This window comes from Antechinus flavipes, chromosome 5 (assembly GCF_016432865.1).
Source record: "Antechinus flavipes isolate AdamAnt ecotype Samford, QLD, Australia chromosome 5, AdamAnt_v2, whole genome shotgun sequence".
NCBI classification, from domain to species: Eukaryota; Metazoa; Chordata; class Mammalia; order Dasyuromorphia; family Dasyuridae; genus Antechinus; species Antechinus flavipes.
In genome coordinates, this window is record NC_067402.1 from 201,763,821 (window position 1) to 201,787,844 (window position 24,024).

The 24,024-nt window shown below is 31.9% G+C and overlaps 1 protein-coding gene across 1 annotated transcript in view; it reads left to right on the top strand.

Annotated features, from left to right (window-relative positions):
• Nucleotides 1-18,880, top strand: part of LOC127564916 (sodium-coupled neutral amino acid symporter 1-like) — a 72,722-nt gene extending 53,842 nt beyond the window's left edge. The window contains exons 12-15 of the mRNA XM_052001765.1: nt 4,374-4,489; nt 16,319-16,460; nt 16,556-16,653; nt 18,589-18,880. Coding sequence (XP_051857725.1) covers nt 4,374-4,489; nt 16,319-16,460; nt 16,556-16,653; nt 18,589-18,690 — 458 coding nt within the window. The 3' untranslated portion in view covers nt 18,691-18,880. The remainder of the gene's footprint in view (nt 1-4,373; nt 4,490-16,318; nt 16,461-16,555; nt 16,654-18,588) is intronic.
• Nucleotides 18,881-24,024: the final 5,144 nt, after the last annotated feature.

Below are 24,024 nucleotides of genomic sequence, written 5' to 3' on the forward strand. Positions count from 1 at the left end.
TCATAATTTCAGGGCAGAAAAGAAAACTTGTGGTCACTTACAGACCAAATTATGGGCCAGGAAAGGCGTAAACACACCTCTCCTTAAATTATACTACCTTGGAAGAACTGAAAATTTACAGGTTTGTAGAAGTATCTTTGAAAACAGCTGCAAAACTCTGATTGGGACAGTGCACCCTTCATTCTTGAAGCAGAGCCCTACTTTTAGCAAAGAGTTAAAAGTCAAGTACTTAGGCTGGGGAAATAAATAAACAACATAAAAGAGTATCGACTATTGAAAGTTACTTATGGTGACAAGGAAGATCAAAATGCACATTCAAAAGAAGATAACAAAGCTGCTACATCCAAGCCTCCCAAAAAAATACCATTTGGTCTCAGGTCATGGAAAAAAAAACAAAATGAATTTTGAAAATCAGATAAGAGAGAAAGATGAATTGGGAAGAGAAATGAGTGATGCAAAAAAAAAAATGAAAAACAAGTCAACATCTTTGATAGAAGAGACATAGAAAAATACTGAAGAAAATAAAATGTTAAAAAACAGACTAAGCCAAATGGTAAACAAATTATAAAAAGCCAGGAGGAAAAGAATGCCTTAAAAAGCAGAATTGGCTAAATGGAAAGGCACAAAAATTCACTGAAGAAAAAAGCTCCTTAAAGAGAAGAATTGGCCAAATAGGAGAAAAAATCTACTGAGATAAATGGCTCCTTTGAAAGTAGGATTGGACAAGTACAAAAAGAGGAACAAAAGCTCACTGCAGAAAATAATTTTTTTTAAAAATCAGAATTGAGAAGATGGAAATTAATGCCTTTATTAGAAATCAAGATACAATATTAAAACAAAATTAAAAGAATGGAAAAATAGAAGAGAATTGAAAATATCTCATTGTAAAAAACAACTTATCTGGAAAATAGATCCAGGAAATATAATTGAATATTATTGGGCTATCTGAAAGTCATGATCATAAAAAAGCCTAGCTATTATCTTTCAAAAAATTGTAGAGGAAAACTGTCCTGATATTTCAGAACCAAAAGATAAAATGGAAATTGAAAGGAACCACCAATTAAACTCCTAAGATTCCAAAATGAAAACTCCCAGGAATATTCTGCCCAAATTCCAGTCCAAGCTCTCACTTCAAGCAGAAAATATTGAAAGCATCCAGAAAGAAATAATTTAGGTATTGTGGAGCTACAGGATAACACAATATTTAGTAGCTTCTACGTTAAAAGATCAAAAGGGTTGAAATATAATATTCTGAAGGGCAAAGAAGCTAGGATTACAACCAAAAATAAGCTGCCCAGAAAAACTGAAATAATAATCCTTCACAGGAAAAAATAAAGACATTCAATGAAACTGAAGATTTTCAACCATTCTTGATTAAAAGATCAGAACTGAATAGAATATCTGACTTTCAAATACAAGATTGAAAAAAAAAAACCCAAAAAGGTAAACAGGAAAGGGAAATCATAAGGGATTTGATGAAGTTGTGCTGCATACATTGCTATATGGGAAGATGTGATTATGATGAAATACTACTGGTTTTTTAAAAAAAAGAAGATCTAATTCAGCCTTGTTCCTGGCTTGCTGGAAGTAGATTGGTGTTTTGCAACTAGAGATGAAGTGTGGTCCACTTTCACCCAAGTACAACAGATCTTTTATGATGACCTTCCAATTTGTATTTGGTTGAAAAATTATTTCACCTCATCTTTTCGTGGGTTTTGCTGCTTCAAGAATTATTTTATGGCAATATTTAAAGGTATTTGCAGGAGTTTGGGGAAGAACTCAGTCAAGTCATTGCCTCTTCTCTACCATCTTGTTTCTGTCCCAAAAAAGGAATTTTTCAATGAAGAACTGTGAAGCATAAAAACTTGAGGTTGCAAACATAAAATTTTGCTTATGTGACTAGCAGACATAGTCAAATGACAAAAAAATTATTCTTAGTAAAAATAATAAATTATCTAATTCCATTAGTGACAATAATTAGCAAAAGTATTATTTAGTTGAATATTTCATTACAGAAAAAATTAATAAACAAATATATAAGTTTATTAGGATAGAGATAAGGAAAGGAGGACAGATATTTTTCTGATGATTGACTATTACCTTAATAATAGTTGTAGATTACAAGTAAGATAAGAAATAATAATCTGTGGACTCAAACTCTCTAGAGACTGTTGAATAGCCAGATCCCAGAAAACAACAAAAGTGAGAAAAGAAAACATTGATTTTGTATTTTATAATTCTGTAATTGATCTTATTCTGTAACTTTATTCTGTGTTTTATATAACAATCTAATCCTTTACTCTGTTTCTGAATGAAAAATCTCATGAGTTCAAAAGTTGTTTTCCTTTCTTGTTAGATGCAAAGATTTAAATATTCCCACAATCACTTTTAAGTAAAGAAAAACTCTGAGCTAGGTTTACAGGTTCAATACTCTTATAAAACACTTTAGTTCTAGGAGAATTGTATCCTCAGCACTATTTGCAAAACACTTTGTGCCAAGGAAACATGTTATCCCACATAATCTCATCTTCTGATAAACTCTTATGACATTGGCATATTATCTTGGTTCACTCAGAAACTCACCTAGTTTCAGTCTAGCCCATCTTTGCCCAATTAAAAATAGTATTATCTCATTTTCATGAGCCACTGAATCTATTCTCCCTAGTGTATTATCAATAGACTCAGGAATCAGCTGGGTTCCAAAAAATCAATAAAACATTCCTCTAAGACAGAGAGGGATGGTCTTGTTTCCACATGTAATTTTGCCTGTTTTCCTTAATGTGATCAATCGTCCTCACCCCTAAGATAGTATCAAACCTGTAACCAATTGTATTTTTCTTTTACCTATCCTGCTCTTTGTTCTATGGTTATAAAAAAGAGTTGCATCTTCATCTTAGAGTCTTTTGATCTAAACTGAGATAATCATTGGAAAGTTAAATGGCACAACGAATAGAGTCAGAAAGACTCATCATCCTGAGCTCAATCTGATCTCAGACACTTACTAGCAGTGTAACTTTGAGCAAATCACTTAACCCTCTTTGCCTCATATCCTCATCTGCAAAATAGACACAGTAGAGAAAAAAAGTAGCAAATCACTCCAATATCTTTGCCAAGAAAACTCCATGGACAAGTGGACCAGTTTACTGTTTTTCAATAGAACTTTTGTTTATAATCCTACTTTATGTATTCCCACTTCTGTGATTTCTTTTAGTGAAATTAATTAAATGTAAATTACATTTACTTTAAAAGGAAGAAAATTTTCAAATAGCTTTTAAAATCTTATTTAGTTAAATAGTGGAATCTCTTTCATTGAGATATAATTTTTATAGGTTTAAAAATTGTCTTCTAAATTTCAATTGTTCAATTCCCTGCCTTGTCATGAGCTTCTAAATCACTGGTTGTTAAGGGGAAAGTTGCAAAATGATGTGAATGATTGTCTCTTTTTAAAAACATTTGTCTACTCTGAGACACTACTATACACCTCTCAGATTTGCTAAGGTGATGAATGTTGGAGGTGATGTAGGAAAACTGGGACCTGTTTACGGATCTAGCCATTCTGGAGAGCAGTTTGGAACTATGCTCAAAAAGTTATCAAACTGTGCATACTCTTTGATTCAGTAGTGTTTCTACCGGAATTATATTCCAAAGAGATCTTAAAGGAGTTGGGAAAGGGACCCACATGTGCAAAAATGTTCGGCAACTCTTTTCATAGTGGCAAGAAACCGGAAACTGAGTGGATGCCTATCAGTTTGGAGAATGGCTGAATAAGTTATGGTATATAAATGTTATGGAATATTATTGTTCTATGAGAAATGAGCAGGAGGATGATTTTAGAGAGGTCTGGAGAGACTGAAGCTAAATTAAATGAGCAGAACCAGGAGATAATTGTACACAGTACCATCAATATTATACGACGATCAATTCTGATGAACATGACTCTTTCCAACAATGAGATGATTCATGCCAGTTCCAATGATCTTGTGATGAAGAGAGCCATCTGCACCCAGAGAGAGGACTGTGGGAACTGAATGTAGATGACAACATAATGTTCTCACTCTTTTTGTTGATGTTCACTTACATTTTGTTTTCTTAATCATTTTCTTTCCTTTTTGATCTGACTTTTCTTGTGCAACAAAAGAATCTATAAATACTTTTACACATATTGTTTACATAACATATATTTTAACATGTATAACATATATTGGGTTGCTTGTCATCTAGGGGAGGGGATGGGGGAAAGGAAGGGAAGATCTGAAACAGGCTATACAAGGGTCAATGTTGACAAATTATCTTTGCATATGTTTTGAAAATAAAAAGCTTTAATAAAAAATAAAAATAAATTAAAAACATCTGTCTTATTTTCTCCTTTTTAGGTGAGGTACATTCAAGTTTACTTCATACATACACAGATAAAAGTCTTCTTATCCTAATAGTACGATTGTCAGTGATGATGGCAGTTACCCTCACAATTCCGGTATTATTTCTCACAGTAAGTTAAAGTCATATGCAATCTGATAAAAGCAAAGATAATACCTTTCCATCTATATTTTGGAAATTGCCAATGAGGAAGCCATATTGGGCAAGGTTTCTAGGTCACTGAAACTATAACAGAAATGGGTTCCCAAGTCTATTTTGGGGAAAAAATGATAAGTAATAAATTTACTCTATGATATATGATAGTTCTAATATTCTGTCTATCTCTATTAAATAGTAACTGTTTATCAGATTAAAGTAATTGGAGCCAAGGTCCCAAATAATAAGAAAACATGGAAAGAATAATTAAGAAATTAATTTTAAATTTGGTATTCAGGAAAAATATCTATCTTATCCCCAAAAACCCACATTTATAAACAAAGATGCATTTGGTCTTAATATTTAATTCAATCTCAAATTACTAATACACACACACAAACACAAAAAATTAATAGGTAAAAAACCAAGATACTGGATTATCTAGGAAAATATCAAAGCAACTCCAAAAAGATTTAGAAAGTGTGCAAGACTAAGTTCTGACAAGAAAATCAAAGAAAAAAGTCATTGTGATTTTTTTAGGCCAATTTGGTATAAGAAGACAGAAAGGGCTACAACCAGGGGTTAACTAGGACTAATCAGGACTACCCAGGAACATATCATGCAGAGTTCCAGAGTAAGAAGAGGTTCCAAATCCACATAAAGGGACCCAGCTTTTTGTGAAATAACAATTGGCAACATGGTTAATCTCTCCATTTTAGTTATTTATGCAGAACAGATTAAAGAAGGGATATACTTATAAGAATGGAATTCCAGGAAAAAGATTGGTTGTAGGTTTTGGGTTGAATACTGACAAAAAAAAAAAGAAGTTCAAAAACAAGCAGCAACTATGTAACTCTAATCCCAGAATGGAGTGAGGTCTCAGTTCCAGCATCCAGTGAAGTTTGAAGCCTGAAAGGGAATACCCAGGAAAGGAACCCCAAATAAAACCCTTCAGGAGAACTTTCTAGCTAGTTGATAGTGATTTTTCCAGCAATAATCTAATGGAAATCCAATGCGAAACAAACCCACAATTGTGCACCTCAGATTCAAACCTTTATCTGAAACTTAGAGAGCTCCAACCATCAGGATTATATTCCCTATATTGAACTACTTTAGGAATGCTGAACACTTGTAGGCCCCAGTTTGAGCAGTCTCTGAGATCCTAGAATAATATAATACTTAATTCTCTTAAGAAAGCATGTAAAGACCCAAGAAAACAAAAACTAAGCCCAGACATTCCCTAAAAAAAGTATGTAGGACTTGATTCCAAGATAAAATCTAAAGTCAAAATGCAGAATGACTGGAAGAATTACCAGACTTAGTGGTGGTGGTAGGGATAATTTTGCTTTAAAGAATAATTATGACAATAGGGATATTTAAAACACAAACTTAAAAGAAGAGAATGGCCTCAAAATAGCAGCAAATAATACCTCAAATAAAAAACATAACTTTGCTGTAAATTTAATCAAATTTATGAAGAAATGAAATAAGGTTTTTTTTAAGGTATTAAAATGGTTTTTAAAATCAAGTGAAAGTGCTAGAGGAAAAAATTGAAAAGGAAGTGAAAGTTTTATGGAAAAGAGAATTGGAAAGAGAATTAGTAGCTTGGCAAAAATTTTATCCAAGAAACAAATTCCCTAAAAGTTAGATTGATTAAAAAAAAGCTGTTGGTTTCATAAGACAATAAGAAATATTAAAGCAACATCAAAAGACTGGGAAAAAATAAACACATGAAATATTTTATATCAAAGACAACTGATTTGTTAAAAATATTTATAGAAGTAGAATAGAAATAATTATATCATTATTAAACCAGAAACTCGGGGCATCATATTTCAAGAAATTATGAAAAAATGCCAATAACTATTAGAATCAAAAAGCAAAGTAAAATAGAAAGAATCCAGTGGTCACCAATTGAAAGAAAATGTAAACTCTCAGGAAGATCAGTCATAATATGTGTCTTCTAAGTCTAAAAGAAGAATTACTGAAAGCAGCTAAAAAGAAAAAAAAATTAAGAATTGAGAACTATATTTGATATCACATCTGATTTAGCAGGCACCAATATAAGAAGTGGAGAACTTGGAATAATATTTTTTTTCTTTTCTTTACTTTTTTTTTTCTGAGGCAATTGGGGTTTAGTGACTTGCCCAGGGTCACATAGCTAGGAAGTGTTTAGTATTTGAGGCCCTGACTTCAGGGCTGGTACTCTATCAACTAGCTGCCCCAGGATAATATATTCTTGAAGGCAAAGAATACAAAAAAAGGCATAGATACACGTGGATTAAGAGGAAGGAGAGGGAAAATGGGAAAATTATTCCACATAATTAGGGTGAAGAACATATTGTTGTTGTTTGTCCTTCATTTTTAAAAAGTGCCAATAATGTCTTGACGTATGCAGGAATTGGGTTTAAGTGAGGCAGAATTGTGAGCCTCATTATCTTACAGAATCATCAAATTCCAGTGGCAGGACAAAAGTCAAAATGATTAGCAATGGCCTGGGATTCAGTGAATGAAAAACTTGGAGTCTTTGATACCTGACCAAGCTCTAAATACTCCATAGCACCTGCTTCATGATTGATGGAACAAATTATTGTCATTAACTCATTCCCCTGGGTAAAGTCTTCACATGCTTGGGGTACAACTCACTGACAGTCAGTCTGCCTGTTGAAATGATTTACTGGAATATGACTGCGGTACCTTGGAACCACAGGTAGAGAGCTGGGTGAATCAGGTGGACACAAAAGATGGATAAGAAAAAAAAAAGTCATCATGCCAGAAGTACTGATCTTCCTGAACACTGCATACATTCTAAAAGAACTCTATATAAAAAAGACAGGAAGGAATATGGGCAGAGGAGGTACTTGAACTTTACTTTTATCTAAATTGGTCAAAAGAAAAAAATACAAAGTTGGGTAAAGAAATATATTTCCCTTAATGAAAACACAAGGGAAGGGGGGAAAGAAACATGTAGAATAAAAGGAGACAAAACATTAAGGAAAGGATTAATTGTAAGCAATCCAAACTCTTAATTAAGGAGAGTGGATCCTATAAAAGAAGGAGATAGAAAAAACACTTACTGAACAATCATTACTATGAATGTGAATGGGATATACTCACTCACAAAATGGAAGAGGAGAGCAAAATGGATTTGAAATTAGAATCCAATTAGAATTCTGTTATTTATTTTAAAAATTAAGTTTTTGTTTATATTTTCTGTTTCTTACAGCAACATAGTATTGAATATATCCCTTCCCATATTTCCTCCAGAGACAAAAAATCCATCACAACTTATCCATACATTGAAAAAAATACAAAAATATGTACAATGTGTAATACCTGTAGACATTCTACTTCTATGAGAGGTTGGATTGGAAGTGTCTTCTTGCATGTGATAATTTTGTTACATTTATTTTTAAATTTTGGTTATGTAGTTCTTTCCATTTACATTGTTAGAGTTAATGTGTGTATTGTTTTCTTGGCTTTGCTTACTTCATTCTGAATTACTTCCTATAGTAATATTTCCATTATGCTCATGTACATAATGGGTTTAGCCATTGACCAGATCATCAGCATCTACATTGTTTCACCAAAAGAGTAGCTATAAATACTTTGGTATATGTGGGAGCTTTCTTATCAATGGAAATATAAGCCTTGAAATGAAGTCTCTGGTTCAAATGTTTGAATTTTAGCCACTTTATTGATACAATTCCAAATTGCTTTCCAAAAGAATTGCACCATTTTACAACTCTCAACAATGTATTGGTGTGCCTGTCTTTCCATAGCCTCTACAATATTGGCTGTTGCCATTTTTTAAATCATTCTTCTAGTTTTCAGATTATAAGCTAAAACTTTAGGGCTGTTTTTATTTCATTTTCCTTATTGGGTTATTTAGAAGGTTTTTTCATGTGGGTATGACTACATTGCAGTTCTTTTGAGAGCTGTTTGTTCATATCCTTTGATCATTTAACTATTGAGGAATGATCATCATAAATATAGATAGATAGATAGATAGATAGATTGATTTACATATACATATGGGTAACTAGGTGGGGCAGTAGATATTGGACTTGGAATCAGGAAGACCTGTGTTCAAATATAGCCTTAGCACTTAGTAGTTATGTGACCCAGGCCAAATCACCTAACTCCTATTTGCCTCAGTTTCTCACCTATAAAATGTAAAATGAAATGGCAAAACACTTCAGTATCTTTGCCAAGAAAATGCCATAAACAATTCCAGAGGGTCATGAAGAATTGGGCATGACTGAACAACTGAACAACAAATATATGTATGCATGCATGTATTTTGCAATTGAAATTAAGGCAAACTGAGGCAACACAATTTTGAACACTTTCAATTTATTGATAAATGCTAACAGTTAACAACAAAAATTGTCTTTAGCTCCTCAACAAGCCAAAAGATCATGAATGAGAATTGCTAGATTATTTTATGGACAAAAGGAGGAGTATGTCCACTAGAGGGCAGCATTATAGATGGGATTTATAACCAAGATGATTAGTTACAAAATACAGAAGCATAAAAGACATAGAAGACAATATGATTGACTGGAAATTTGGAATATAGAGTTGCAATAACCCTTCCATCTTGTTGTTATGAAAGATCATTGATGGAGTCCACCTACATGGCTAATTGGTACCACAACAATAACAGATCAGACTCCTTGGCATCTACCTTTCAAGGGTAATAGATTTCCTTGACACAAGAATAGAATAGTGATTAGCAGGAATAGTGAAAGTCTAAACTTAACTCAAATGCAATGAGTGATTTACAGGAAAACTGAAGTTCCATATTTAACTCAGAGACAAATTCAACATGACTTAAGCAGTTACACAAAATGTCAGTAGTGATACAAATTGGATTTTTTCAACTTTCAGTATGTCTGTATTTATGTATATGTTATCTGTTTTTCAGTTTCTAGTAATCAAGGTATCTTATTTCACCTTTTTTAATTGCCTCCCTATATCTTGTTTGTCTAAGAATACATTTCCTACTCATATGAGTAGGTAAATGGTCTGTTTCTCTTTCAATTTTTCTATACTATGATTTTTAATATTATGGTAATATCTCCATTTAGAACATATTGTGTAGTATTGCATAAAGTATTGATGCTTAAGCCTCATTTCTGTTGACTGCTTTCCAGTTTTCCTGGTAGTATTTATAAAATGGGAAGTTTTGCAGATAATTTATGTTTTCCACTTTATCAACCTCTGAGTTATTGAATTCTGCTATTTCTGAATGTCCTTTTTCTAATCTATTTAATTGATCTATCTATTTGGTAACCAATATCGGATGATTTTGATGACTACTATTTTATAATATAGTTTGAGGTTTTCCCTTTGTCCTTACTTTTTCTATAATTTTCCTGATATTATAGATTTTTTTTTCTAAATTAATTTAACATCAAGTTCTGTAATGTATTCCACTAGAAATTTTATTGGTATAATAATAAAAGCATAAATTAATTTTGGTTATGTTATCATTTTTATAATATTTCCACAGCCTGGTCATGAACATTGAATATTCCTTTGATATCTAAGTTGTTATTTCTTTAAGAAGCATTTTGTAATTGAAAATAGACAGATCTTTTGAGTATTTCTAGAAATTAATTCCCAGATAATTTATGCATTTCATAGTTATTTGGAATGAGACTTCCATTTCTATTATTGTTTATTGTAGTTTTTCTATTATTATGTAAAATTATATTGATTTTGGAAGATTTATTTTATAGCCTGCAACTTTGCTAAAGCTATTGTCTCAATTAGCACATTTGTTGATTCTTTAGGGGATTTTCCAAGTACATTGTCGTATTATTAGAAAGTAAGGATGCTTTTATCTCCTCTCTACTTATCTTTTGCCTTTAATTAGGTTTTTTGTCTTTTTGCTATTGCTAGCATTTCAAAAACTATATCAAATAATACTGAAGAAAGTAGGCATCCTTGATTCATTCCCATATTTACTGGAACAGGTTCTAGTGTATATGCAATTCATATGATGCTTACTTTTGATTTGAGAGAGATGGTTTTTGTGGTCTTAAACAAAGATCCCTCTACTTTGCAAGATTTTAAACATAAAATAATATTATACTTTGTTGTTAAATCTATACAGAGGTGATCATGTGGTTATTTTAAATTAATTAAGTTAGAAACAATAATTATGTAAAGGAAAATGATAATGAAGAAACAACATGCCAAAGTTTCTGGATGAACCTAACACATCCTTTAGGAGGAAAAATCCTTAGGAGCTTCCCGCCAGGATCATTTTATGAAACAAATATAGTTTTATTACCTTAAAGAGGGAGGAATAAAGTGCAGAAATAAAACTATAAGCCAATAATATAAATGAATATTAGCTCAAAAATATTAAATAAAATCCTATCAAACTATAGCAACTTATCCAAGAAATAATTCATTATGATCAAGTGGAATTTATACAAGAGATTGTTTAACAATGAGGAAAACAATCAACATAATTCTATTAAAAACCGAAACATATATGTTAAATTTAAATAAAATATCAAGGTGACTATAGTAACATATCACAAAAACTATGTACTATGACTGGATCAGATTTATACCAGAAAGCAGGCTTGATTCAGTATGAGGAAAACTATAAACATAATTAGCCATGTTAATAAAAAAAAATCCTATTAAGATTTTGAAAGATACAATGCCCATTCCTTTTAAAGTACAAGAAAGCATACATATAAATTGAACTTTCCTTTAAATGATAAGGGGCATCTCTCTAAAATCAAAAGTCAGCCTTATCTGTATTGAAGTTAAAGTGAAAGGCCTTTCCAGTAAGATCAAGAGGATAGCAAAAGATGTCCATTATTATTCAGTAGTGTAAGAATTGATAGCTATTAGCAATAAGGTAAGAAAAAATAAATGGAAAGAATAAGTATAAACAAGGAAAAAAATGTCATTTTTAAAGATTATATGATGATTTACTCAGAGAACCAAAAAGAGTCAATTTTTTAAATTAATCAAAACCATTAACAACTTCAAGACTTATGACTTATAAAGTAAACCCAAACAAATCATCAGAATCTCTGTATATAGAGCAGCTAGGTTGTGCAGTGGACAGAGCACCAGGCCTGAAATCAGGAGGACCTGAGTTCAAATCTGACCTCAGACACTTAACACTTCCTAGCTATGTGACCTTGGACAAGTCTTAACCCCAATTGTCTCAGCAAAAAAAAAAAAAAAAGAATCTGTATATAACCAACAAAGTCCATCAGGTAGAAATAGACAAGTTTCCTTGAAAAATAATTTCAGAATACATAAAATACTTGGGAAATCTACCTATCATGACATAGATAGGAATTATAGGAATATAACTCTAAAACAATCTTTATGTAAATAAATACATTTAAATAACTAAAGAAATATTATTTATACATAGAATGAGCCAATATAATAAAAATTCCATTACTATGAAAATTAGCTTATTCAATGCCATATCAATCTATTTACCAAAGATTACTTGAAAGCGCAAAAAAAAAAAAAAAATCAAAAACAAAAACAAAAACAAAAAAATTTATCCAGAGGAATAAAAGGTCAAAAATCTCAAGAGAAATAATGAAAAAAGTGGGAAGGCAGGAAAACTAAAAGTGACAGAAATTAAATTATATTTCAATATAGCAATAACAAAAATTATATAATAACTAGCAAAGAAATAAAGAGGCAGATCCATGGAATCAGTTAGATATACAATAAAGAGAAGTAAATGAGCACAATATTTGCAAACCCAAAGATGCCAGTTATTGGGCCAAAAACTTAATATTTAGCAAAAACTGCTGGGAAAATTGGAAGGCAGTTTTGCAGAAAGTAGGTATGTTATAACAACTCACGTCATATGCCCAAGATAAGTTCCAAATGTGTACATTATTTAAAGCAAAGGATGACATTACATGAAGAACAAGAAAGAGATATTGGCGAGAAAGAAGTCATGATAAAACAAGGATCACAGGATGTTAAATGGCTAGTTTTATTTCATAAAATTAAAAAGTTAGAGCACCAAAAAACCCCAATGCATCTAAAATTAGAAGAAATACATGAAAATGAGGGGAAATCTTTACAACAAAGTTGTTTAATATCTCATTTCAAGGATAATGTGTTAAAAGGACATGAATAGACCATTCTCAGATATGAAAAATGCTCAAAATTACTACTAAGAGAAATACAAATTAAAATAATTGAGGTTTTATATCACACCATGCAAATTGTTAAAATTGATCAAAAAGGAAAATGATAAATGTTTGAGTGTCTCAAGGAAAATAGGTATATTACTGTACCATTGATAGAACTATAAAGTGCTTCTGTCACTCTAGAAAGAGTTGGAACTATGCTTAAAAAGCTATAAAACTAGGGATGCCCTTTCTATATCTTTTCTACAAGACCATTTCTAGATCTATATCCCAAAGAGATCAAAAAAATAAAGACACATGTGTACAAAAAATATTTCAAGTACATATTTTTGCATTGGCAAAATACCTAAAAGCAAAGGGTTGTCTATCAGAGAATAGCTGAAAAAGTTATTATATATGAAAGTAAAAAAATACCATAACGCTGAAGGAAATTATGGTTTCAGAATACCCTGGGAAGATGGAAGATGGAAGAATGAAGTGAGCAAAACCAGGAGAACAATTTATACAATTACAATAATATTGTAAGAGGATTTGCAGAGATAGAACAAGATGGCAGAGTGGAGAAAGCACTCAGCTGAGCTCTCCCTACATTTTCCTCCAAACAATTTTAAAATAATTCTTCACATAACATTCTGGAGTGGCAGAAGCAACAAAAAGTCAGAGTGAGACATTCTTCTTACCAAAGACAATAACAATAACAAATCAGTGACTAAAAGACTGATCCAGAGTCAAAGAAGATAAAGCACTATTAGTGGAATTGGAGAGTGACAACAGAAGCAACAGAAGGTGACAACAGAAGCAACAGAAGGTGACAACAGAGACTACAAAAAATCTGTCCTAACACTAGATGCAAGACCAGAAGCTATTTGGCAACTCCATTGTCTATTTCCCATTGCTTATATCATTGATGAAGAATGGAGAAGAGTATGTTTAGTCAAGAGAGAGCAGGAACCCTGAGGAGGAGTATAAATGTCAATGCCAGCATTAGCTAGGACTATGAAGAGGAGGATCAATTGCAATTCCAAGGGGAAAGGGTCCCTTCCTGGGTAAGGACCAAAGTGCAGACCAGAAGAACAGTGACTACATCTCTCTCTAGATCACATCATTTTAGAATAATCAAAAACTCTCAACATTCTCAAACAAGCTCTGAATATAGCAGTGTAAAAAAGTCTATAGAGTTTGGAGCAGTGTCTATCCACATGCAGAAAAAAGTTAAACTTTAATATAAAGTTTAAAATCAAGAAATAAGCTAGAAAAATGCGCAAACAACAAGAACATGACCATAAAAAGCTACCAAGTTGAAAGGGAAGATCAAAATACAAACTCAGAAGAAGACAAGTCAAAACAGCTACAAACAAACCCTCTTCTTCCCCCAAAAAATGAATTGGACACAAGACTAAAAAGAATTACTGGAAGAGCTTAAATATTTTGATTTTCAAAATCAAATAAGATAGAAAGAGACATAAAGAAAGAATTTAAAGCAAAGGAAAAATTCCATTTTAACAGGTTGATAAAAGGGACATAAAAATACAGAAGAAAATAACACCTTAAAAAACAGAATTGTGCAACAAGAAAAAGAAGTACAAAAATTCAATAAAGATGAGATCTACTTAAAACATAATTGGTTAAGTAAAGAAGAGATACAAAAAAAAAGAGATACTCACAGAAGAAAATATCTTAAAAATTAAACGGGGCAATTGGAAACTTAATGAATCTGTATGACATCCAGAAAGAATAAATCAAAATCAAAAGAATGAAAATATGGAAGAAAATGTCAACTGTCTCTTAGAAAAACATCTAAGCTAGAAAGTGGATAAAAGGGAGAAAATTTAAGAATTATTGGATCACCTGAAAGCCTTGATCAAAGAAACATCCTAGACACCATATTTCAAAAAATTGTCAAGGAAAACTATCCTGATTTCCTCAAACTAGAGGGTAAAATAGAAATTCAAAGACTCTGTTGATCATACCCTAAAAGAAATCCAGGCATATTATAGCCAAATTTCAGAAATCCCATGTCTAAGAGAAAATACTTCAATAAGCCAGGAAAAAAACCCACCAGACAACTTTCTAATATTGTTAAATTATAGTTAGGCTCACACAAGACTTAAAAGCTACCATATTAAAGAAGTAGAAGACTTGGAAACTGATATTCTAGAAAACAAAAGATTTGAGATTATAACCAAAAAATAACTTAACTTGGCAAAACTTGGTATAATCCTTCAAGAAGGAAAATTAATATTTAATGAAATAGAAGAACTTCAAGTATTCCTGATAAGAAGCCCAAAGCTAAATAAAAATTTCACTTTGAAATATAAGACTCAAGAAACATAAAAAGATAAATATGACAGAAAAATGACAAGGGACTCAATATTAAAATGCTTATTATTATGAGGGCAATTAGATTCTATATAGATGATTTAGAAATGAGTAGATCATGTTTGGATAATGTAAAACAATGGATAGAGAAAGTCTATTTTATGAAATCTGTTAAAATTGTTATTATGGGGGTGTTTATCATTGTATCACAGATAGAAAAACTGGGCTATGACTTTTCAAGTAATGGAAAGATCTTCTAAAATAAATATTCTTTTTCAATCACCTTTGAGTATTTTTTAAATTTTTAAATTAAAATTAAATTTATTTTTTAATGGCCTATAAGGTTATCTTACAAAACTTTAACTAAAAGAAATTAACAACTTTCACAACTAATATGAAATAAAATTGGATTAAAAATGAAAGAAACAATTGCTTTTTTTCGGTCTAGAAGAGAAATTCTCTATTGCAGTCTTTTAGGGAATCTTTCCACCTGTCATCTGGTATAATGTTGGTAAATAACATTGAATGAAGGCAAAGATAGCATGGTAACATTTAGTGGTGATAAAAAGATGTAGTCAAGTTTTTGCCTAGAATGAGAGGCAGAATCCCATAGAGGTGAAATTCCAAAAAGAAAAATGTGGAACTTAAAAAAATAAAAATAATGATTATTTCCTTTTAGTGAAATATAGTTGCTTCAGGATATTGTAAATTCAATTCAAGTTAGTTATTAAGAGCAGCCAAAAAAGTGAAAATGATATTAAGTTACAGAGCAATATTTGGAGAAAAAGAAGTGATATTCTTATTATATTCTAATCTAATCAAACCAATTTGAAAGAATGGTATTCAATTTTGGATACCACATTTTAAGAGGATGTCAGAAAAATCGATCTGTTTTGTCAAGTAGGCAAGACTAGAGACTGAGGACCTAAAGATATATTGCCTTAAGAAGAAAATTTAGGGAAAACATGGTAGCTATTTTTCATGAATTTGAATGATTATTGTATAGTAAAGGTCTAAACAGAGATAAATTTTGGTTCATTGTCTGTTAAAACTTCCTAACAAGTAAAAACCAAAATGAGATTTTTTTTTTGCCTTTATCACTGAAGGAATTTAAGAAAAGGCCAAATGATCACTTGTAAAAGATGCTACAAAGGAAAGAACTATTTAGACATAGGCTCAGTTGATGGCATCTTAGGTCCCTTTCAACTCTGACATTCCATAATTTTGAGATTCCATTAATGTAAAAGTTTCTGCACTAGAAGAAAATATTTGAATACTGTATACTCTCTACTAACAAAATTCTTTGCTTTCTTTTACCACAGGCTCGCGATTCTCTGGCTGAGCTACTTAAGAAACCAGTCTTCAATTTAATTGAACGTATTGTGATTGCTGTTATAATCTTGGGTTTTGTTGACACTTTAGTAATCTTTGTACCCACCATGAAAGACCTTTTTGGAGTTCTGGGTACAATATGGCAATTTTATACTAATTATTCAATAACAGCTTTAGGGAGTTTAAATTTCATAATAACAGAAAACTGGTTTTTATTCATTTTATAGGAACAACCACTTCCAATATGTTGATCTTCATTCTTCCTACAACTATGTTTTTAAAAATCACAAAGGATGATCCTGAGAAAGAAAATCAAAGATTTGGGGTATGTTTTATGGCTACTGATATATTTTTTCATTTTGTATGTCATTAAAATTATCAAAAATTAGTTTGGGTAGTTCATAATCATACTGTAAATATGTTATAAGTTACTGTTGTCTTGATGGGCTGCATAGCATTGATTAATCAAGTTAAAATAGAACATCATTCTTCTCTGTTCCCTCAGATAATGTTTATTAGATTTCACTTATATTTGATGAGAAAATTATCTAGGTTAGATATATCTCTTTATATATCTATAGGATAATACCTAATTCTAAACACACTTTAGGACAATCCATCTCCATGAAAATACCTCATACAGTCAAAAGAACATAAAGTTACATGAAATAAATAAAATAGGCAAATTAGTTAAAATATTCTTCCCATGTTAAATAGGTATAATAACTGTTAGCAACTCCATACTTTGATGTCTCACTGTGGCATGAAGGTGACACTGAATATTAGAAAGCTCTACTAGGAGAGCACAAGTTCTGACAGATAGGTGCTACCAATCTGGAAAGAATATAAATACAGAGAAGCAAAAGACTTAATGATTGCTGTCTACAGACCAATCTGGTTAAACTCAGAAGTTTGTCCATTAAATAGGTTTTGATTTTTTTTCTGAACATGATAACTTACAGAAACTGTGTACTAAGATAGAAAGATATTATGATCTTCATTGGTAAAGGAAATACCTACAGCAATAAGACCAAAGATTCTTAAATATTTAAAGAAGTAGATCAAAAGTGCTTTGACCTAATAAGATTGGATTCTTTTCAATATTTGGGAAACTTGTTTCCAAATCTGATTTAAATTCAATGGCATCTTGAATTTCTTACACATGGAAACTAAACAGTAAGGAAAGGTGAGCAGTGATTGCTTGGTTGAATACCTTCCAGAACACCAATTTTAGTATCCTGAAGGCTTCTCAGTTGCTTTCCCAGCTAGTGTAAACATCTGGGATGTTACCTGAGATGAGAGTTTTCCCAAAATAAGCATATATGTGACTTCTTAGAATGACTCTACATTGCTATTCAAAGTAGGTAAATAAGAGACATTTTTACATATATTTAAAAAAAATCTTCACTTGACAAAGTATGAAATTTATAGCTGGATCCCTAGCTACTTGTTATTGTTGGGTCCTTCAGCCATGTCCAACTCTTTGTGACTTTATGGATTATGTTCTTGGGATTTTCTTGGCAAAAAGACTGAAATGGTCTGCCATTTCCTTTTCTAGTGTGTCCCTATTTTACAGATAGAGGTTAAACATCTTGTCCAGAATCACAGAGCTAGTAAATGTCATGTTTTGAACTCAGACCTTCTTGGATAGCAGACCCACTTCTCTATCACTTATCTGGCTGTCCCTAGCTGCTAAGGACTTACTAAAATATGACCAATAAGAATTAGGAAAAAGCAAGAGTGTTCATAGAATCCATTCCTAATCATCTTCAACTACCAAGAACCTCTCTCCTTATTTCCCTTGTATTTATATTGTTTACTCTGTATATATTTACCTATATAAATGTTGTCTCTCCTACAGAATATAAACTCCTTCAGAGTAAGAATTATTTTATTTTTTCATATTTGTATCACCAGTGCCTAGCACAGTATCCAGCTCATGAATAAATGCAATTGATTGATAAATTTTTAATATTAAAGTGAGTGGAGATTAAATTTAAAAATGGTGGAAATGTGTTATCCACAAATCCTGTTTACCATGCACCTTCATTTTCTAATAAAAATTGATTCCTTTGTATTTCTTAATTTTATTCACTTTTCTTTCTTCTCTGATCAGTATTTTCTCACCCTATTCCAGTTTTTCATCTTAATAAGGAAAAAGCAGGAACAGGGAAAAGGGGATATATTCTAACTTTATCAAAAATCTTTGTTTTAGGAAAATACTAATTTACCTAATTATATGTACTTATTTTCCTCTCAGGTTTCTCTTCTCTTGGGATTAGGAATCCTGTTCTCTCTCATCAGCATTCCTCTGGTCATCTATGATTGGATAGCTTCTACATCTACACCTGAAGGAAATTGAAGCAGTCTAGATTTGGGAAATTAACATATTCTTGTTTGCTGTTTATTCAACTTACCTTCAATCAAATTCTCTCCTCCATTGCTATGTTTACTAGTTTACATTGTAAAAAAAAAATTGTAAACAGCTGAGATTGTATAACCAGACACCCATTTGAAATACAGTTATATCTCTCTGTTTGGGATCATTTTAAGGATTCTGTTATTAGTTTTTCATATTTTTTGTAATCCTGCCTAATATTTTTCATAACCAATTACATTTAATTTGTCCATCTCTAGATTTTGAGATTTTATAGTCTCTCAGGACTTTGAAAACAAGTCTCAATCATTGAGCCAGGAATTTTATTTATCATATATTTAGGTCATGAAATAATTTTTCTACAAGGAAAGTGCCGGTTGCTTAACTATGTATAATACTTGAGCCTTTCCTAGAAAATAGTAAGTGAGGATGGCTGGCCCAGTAGTTTGATGACAAATACATTATTACACTCTTATACACAGGTATGTTCTGTGGCAAATAATCTCAATTCCAATGGGATTATAATTTTAAAATATGTATATTGAAGTTCTAATGTGGGGTCTTTCCTCATAAATGACCCTTTTATCTGCCTTTGTCAAAGCCACCATACTCCAGATCAACTTCAGAAGAGAATATAGTACCTTTGCAGTGATGCACATATTAGAATCATTTAACTTTTACCTAAGTTGTCTAGAAAATTATGTTTATGAAAAATCTATGTTCATGCAAAGTGATCCTACCTTGTTACAGCTGTATTGTCAAAAGAGAAGGAAAAAAAGTCAAACATTGATTAAAATATAAACCCTATAGCTTTATTCATACCCCATAGCTTTTGCATTATACAGTATGTCTTACTAGCATTATACAGTAATGTATTACATTATTACAAAATGTCTTCATGAAAATGAGTCTTTTTGATTCCAGGTCCAGCACTCTATCCACCACACCACTTATCTGCTCTTAAAGTGACTTGAAATATACTTATTTAGCAAGAAACATGAGTTTGTTGATGTCTATGCTCCAGTATTGTTTAATCTTCTGTTTGTGTTTTTTAATTACTCAGCACATTTTAATATTCCACACTGTAATTTGGTATATTTAGGCAGCTAGATGACATAATTCATAAAGATCCAGACCCAAAGTTAGAAAAACTTATTTTCCTGAGTTAAAATCTGGCCTCAGATACTTACAAGCTGAGTGACCCGAGCAAATCATTTAACGTCTTAGTTCCTTTTCTGTAAAATGATCTAGCAAACCAGTCCAGTATCTTTGCCAAGAAAACCCCAGTTTGGGTCATGAAGAATCAAATATAGCATGAAGAGTCAAAACACAACTGAAAATGAATAAACAACAATAACATAATTTATCCAATGTCATCGATGAATAACATTTCTTCAGGATTAACTATAAAGTATACTGTTGTTGTTCCTTTTATTCAAAATAGTTAACATGTAACCAAAATGCATATATCACAGATAATTAGAACTTAACACAGTAAAGTTCTATGTCAGTTCTTTTCCTTAATTAAATGGGATGTAGGGACAAAAGTACTATTATCTTAGGAAATAGTAGCATGATTTTCTTTAGTCAATGTTTTCAATTCCTGCAAAAAAAAAAGTCTCACAGTTTGCATTTAGAAATTCTTTGTAGTTATTGTACTTTCTCTACAATGTAACATTCTTTAGAGAGCTGCTTAGAGCTCTAAGAAATTCAGTGTCTTGCATAGGCTCACATACAAACTAGTATGTATCAAAGCAGGATATAAAGTCGGTGGTCTTGGATTTAAGCAGCTATCTACTCTTACACTTTACATTTCTCTATTACCCTCACCAGGCAACACCTACTATAGTTAATAGAAATTGAAAAATAGAGAGAGGACTTCTGTGGATACCTAGTATTATATACAAGGCAAGAGTGGTAATCTTCAGGGCATTTCTTAAAACAGGCTGAATCCCTAGTAAATACCCTTTTCTTTCTTTAGACACAAAACAAGATTGCCTTCTTACTTCCCTTTCTTGCTTCATCTTTCCTTTTAAGGACAAAATAGTTGCCTCTGGTCCATAAAGTCAACATACATATACCTCTTAGATTTCCTAAGGATATTTTTTATAGATACACAATGTCATCCCCACTCCCCACCTTTTTTTCCACTTAGATTCTCTAGGAAAATAAAAAACCCACATAAATAATAATTTTGTGTTCTAAGTATCAAAAAGATTTTTTTCCATAGTAAAACCTTGGCCCAACTGTCCTGAATAGTTTCATTTTTATATATAATGGTACTTCTGTTTATCATTTATTTTATCATTATATATAAAAAATTAAAATCAAAATGTTGGCATATATTTTCTTCTCCTTTTAAAAATTATTTTAAATATTTTAAAACATTTTTGAGTTCCATATTCTATTCCTTTCCATCCCCTCCCCCAACTTACTGAGAAGGCAAATATATCTATTACATATATGAATCATACAAAATATATTTACATATTAACCATAACACCAACAAAGAGGAGAAAAATAAAGTAAGGAAATAATTATTCAATTTGCCAACTCAGAGATCATCAGTTCATGCTCTGGAGGTGGGTAATATATTTTTTTTTCATCATGAGTATCTTGGAATTATTTTGGATCACTGTCTTGATCAAAATAGTTAAGTTTTCCACAGTTGTTCATTCTTACAATATTGCTATTACTATGTACAATGATCTCCTGGTTCTGCTCACTTCGCTTTGTATTCCTATAGAACTCATATTTTTCTGAAATCATTCTCCTTGACATTCCCTAGGACAAAGTGGATACCTAGTATTAGGACTCCATTATAATCCACAATTTGTTCAGCCATTCTCCTGTTGACAGGCATCTCCTAAATTTCCAATTCTTTGCCACCACAAAAAGAATTAACATAAATATTTTTGCACATATGAGTCCTTTTCATTTTTCTTTGATCTTTTTGAAATACAGAGAGATCTTTGTTGGTATTGCTAGGTTAAAAGGTATGCACAGTTTTATTGCTCTTTGGGTGTAGTTCCAAATTGTTCTCCAAAATGGTTGGATTAGTTCCTACTTCACCCATAATTCATTAGTAGACCCATTTTCTCTCATCCCTCTAGCAATTGTTACTTCTGGTAAGTGTAAAATGGTATTTCAGATTTGTTTTAATTCGATTTATGTCTAATCATTAGTAGTGGCAGCAAGTGGCGTAGTGGATAGACTGAGGAGGCTGAAATTAGGAAGACTCATCTTCCTGAGTCCAAATCTGGCCCCAGACATTTGCTAACTGATCCTGGGCAGATCACTTAACCCAGTTTGCCTCAGTTCCTTATCTGTATGATAAACTGGAGAAAGAAATGGCAAACACTCCAGTATCTTTGCCAAGAAAATACAAAAGAGGTAACGAACAGCTGGATATGACTAAAGCAATTTTTAAAAAAACGATTAGTCACAGCATCTTATACTCGGAGCATTCATAGGAGTCAGAATACCCAGTACCTTTTGTAAAGGGCCCCTCTGCTCTGGATCTGGGTATACAGTTTGACCAGGTTCAGGCTTAAGGAGCCTGCTCACTAACACAATGTGCTCTCTTTTTTCATAGACCCTAGTTCATAAAACCCCATCTTAATCCTTGGGATGATTTAATTATAAACAAGTTTATCCCTGTGATTTTCCTGAAAGAAAAATTACAATTACAAAAAAAAATACAATAAGAATCAGATATAAGGCTTTTTAAAATTTCCTGCACACAAGTGAAATACACCAAAAAATCACAAGAACTTACTGATAATAAAATTTCAAACAAGATTTCTCATTGTAGTTACAAGTAACATTTGCAATTATAGTTATATCTCTTGGGAGCTTAATATTTAAACTTTCGCAAACCATAGGATAGTTTCTGGAATTATTCATTAGTAATTCCTTCCTTGTCCAAATAAATCCTAGCATATATCCATTGGTAAAATAGCCAGACTTAAACCAATCGTCAGCCTTCCTCTCTAATGAAAATAAGCTTTACTTACCATCAGAAGGCTCCATTCATTAAGGCCAGGACCTCTGGACCTCTCATACTCAAAGTTATTTGCAAACCTGGATATTATCATCTCTAGGAAACCCATAATATAAAAAACATCCAGAATCTTGAGCATAAGCATAAGATCATTTAGTTGAAGGTGTAATCAGATGAAAGATCATCCCTCCCTCATCACCTCACAGGAAGCTGAGAGAGTACAATTTTTTTTTTTTTTGCTAATGGCAATGAGAGTGTGAGGAGACTAAAACAAGATGGGAAAATATAGTGAAAATAACCAAAAGCTATTTCTTCTTTAAAAAAAAAATCCATGGAATTACCTGCTGCTTTGGCTCAGCACATAGTGTGGAGAATTACTTTGTCATTTGGAAGCACATAATGTCTTTCACTATTAAGCCACCACATTATTGAAAGCAGTTGGAAAGTTCATTATTTCTGATGAGCCAAATGCTAATGCCCCTGAAGTCCCCAGAAGTTTCCTGGGGAGCTATTAGAACATGTCCTTCTAAATAGCCAATTCCAGTTGTTTACAGGAAACCCACCTGAAGCGGGGAGATACATGCAGGTTAAAGGTAAAAGGTTGGAGCAAAATCTACTATGCTTCAGGTGAAGTCAAAAAAGCAGGGGTAGCCATCCTGATCTCAGATCAAGCTAAAGCAAAAATTGATCTAGTCAAAAGAGATAGGGAAGGGCACTATATCTTGCTAAAGGATAGAATGAATAATGAAGCAGTATCTATATTAAACATATATGCACCAAGTGGTGTAGCATCTAAATTTTTAAAAGAGAAATTAAGAGAGCTGCAAGAAGAAATAGACAGCAAAACTATAATAGTGGGAGATCTCAACCTTGCACTCTCGGAATTAGATAAATCAAACCACAAAATAAATAAGAAAGAAGTCAAAGAGATAAATAGAATACTAGAAAAATTAGATATGATAGATCTCTGGAGAAAATGTAATGGGGACAGAAAGGAGTACACCTTCTTTTCAGCAGTTCATGGAACTTATACAAAAATTGACCATATATTAGGACATAAAAACCTCAAACTCAAATGCAGTAAGGCAGAAATAGTGAATGCATCCTTTTCAGACCATGATGCATTGAAAATTACATTCAATAAAAAACCACGGGAAAGTAGACCAAAAAATAATTGGAAACTAAATAATCTCATACTAAAGAATGATTGGGTGAAACAGCAAATTATAGATATAATTAATAACTTCATCCAAGAAAACGATAATAATGAGACATCATACCAAAATGTATGGGATGCAGCCAAAGCGGTAATAAGG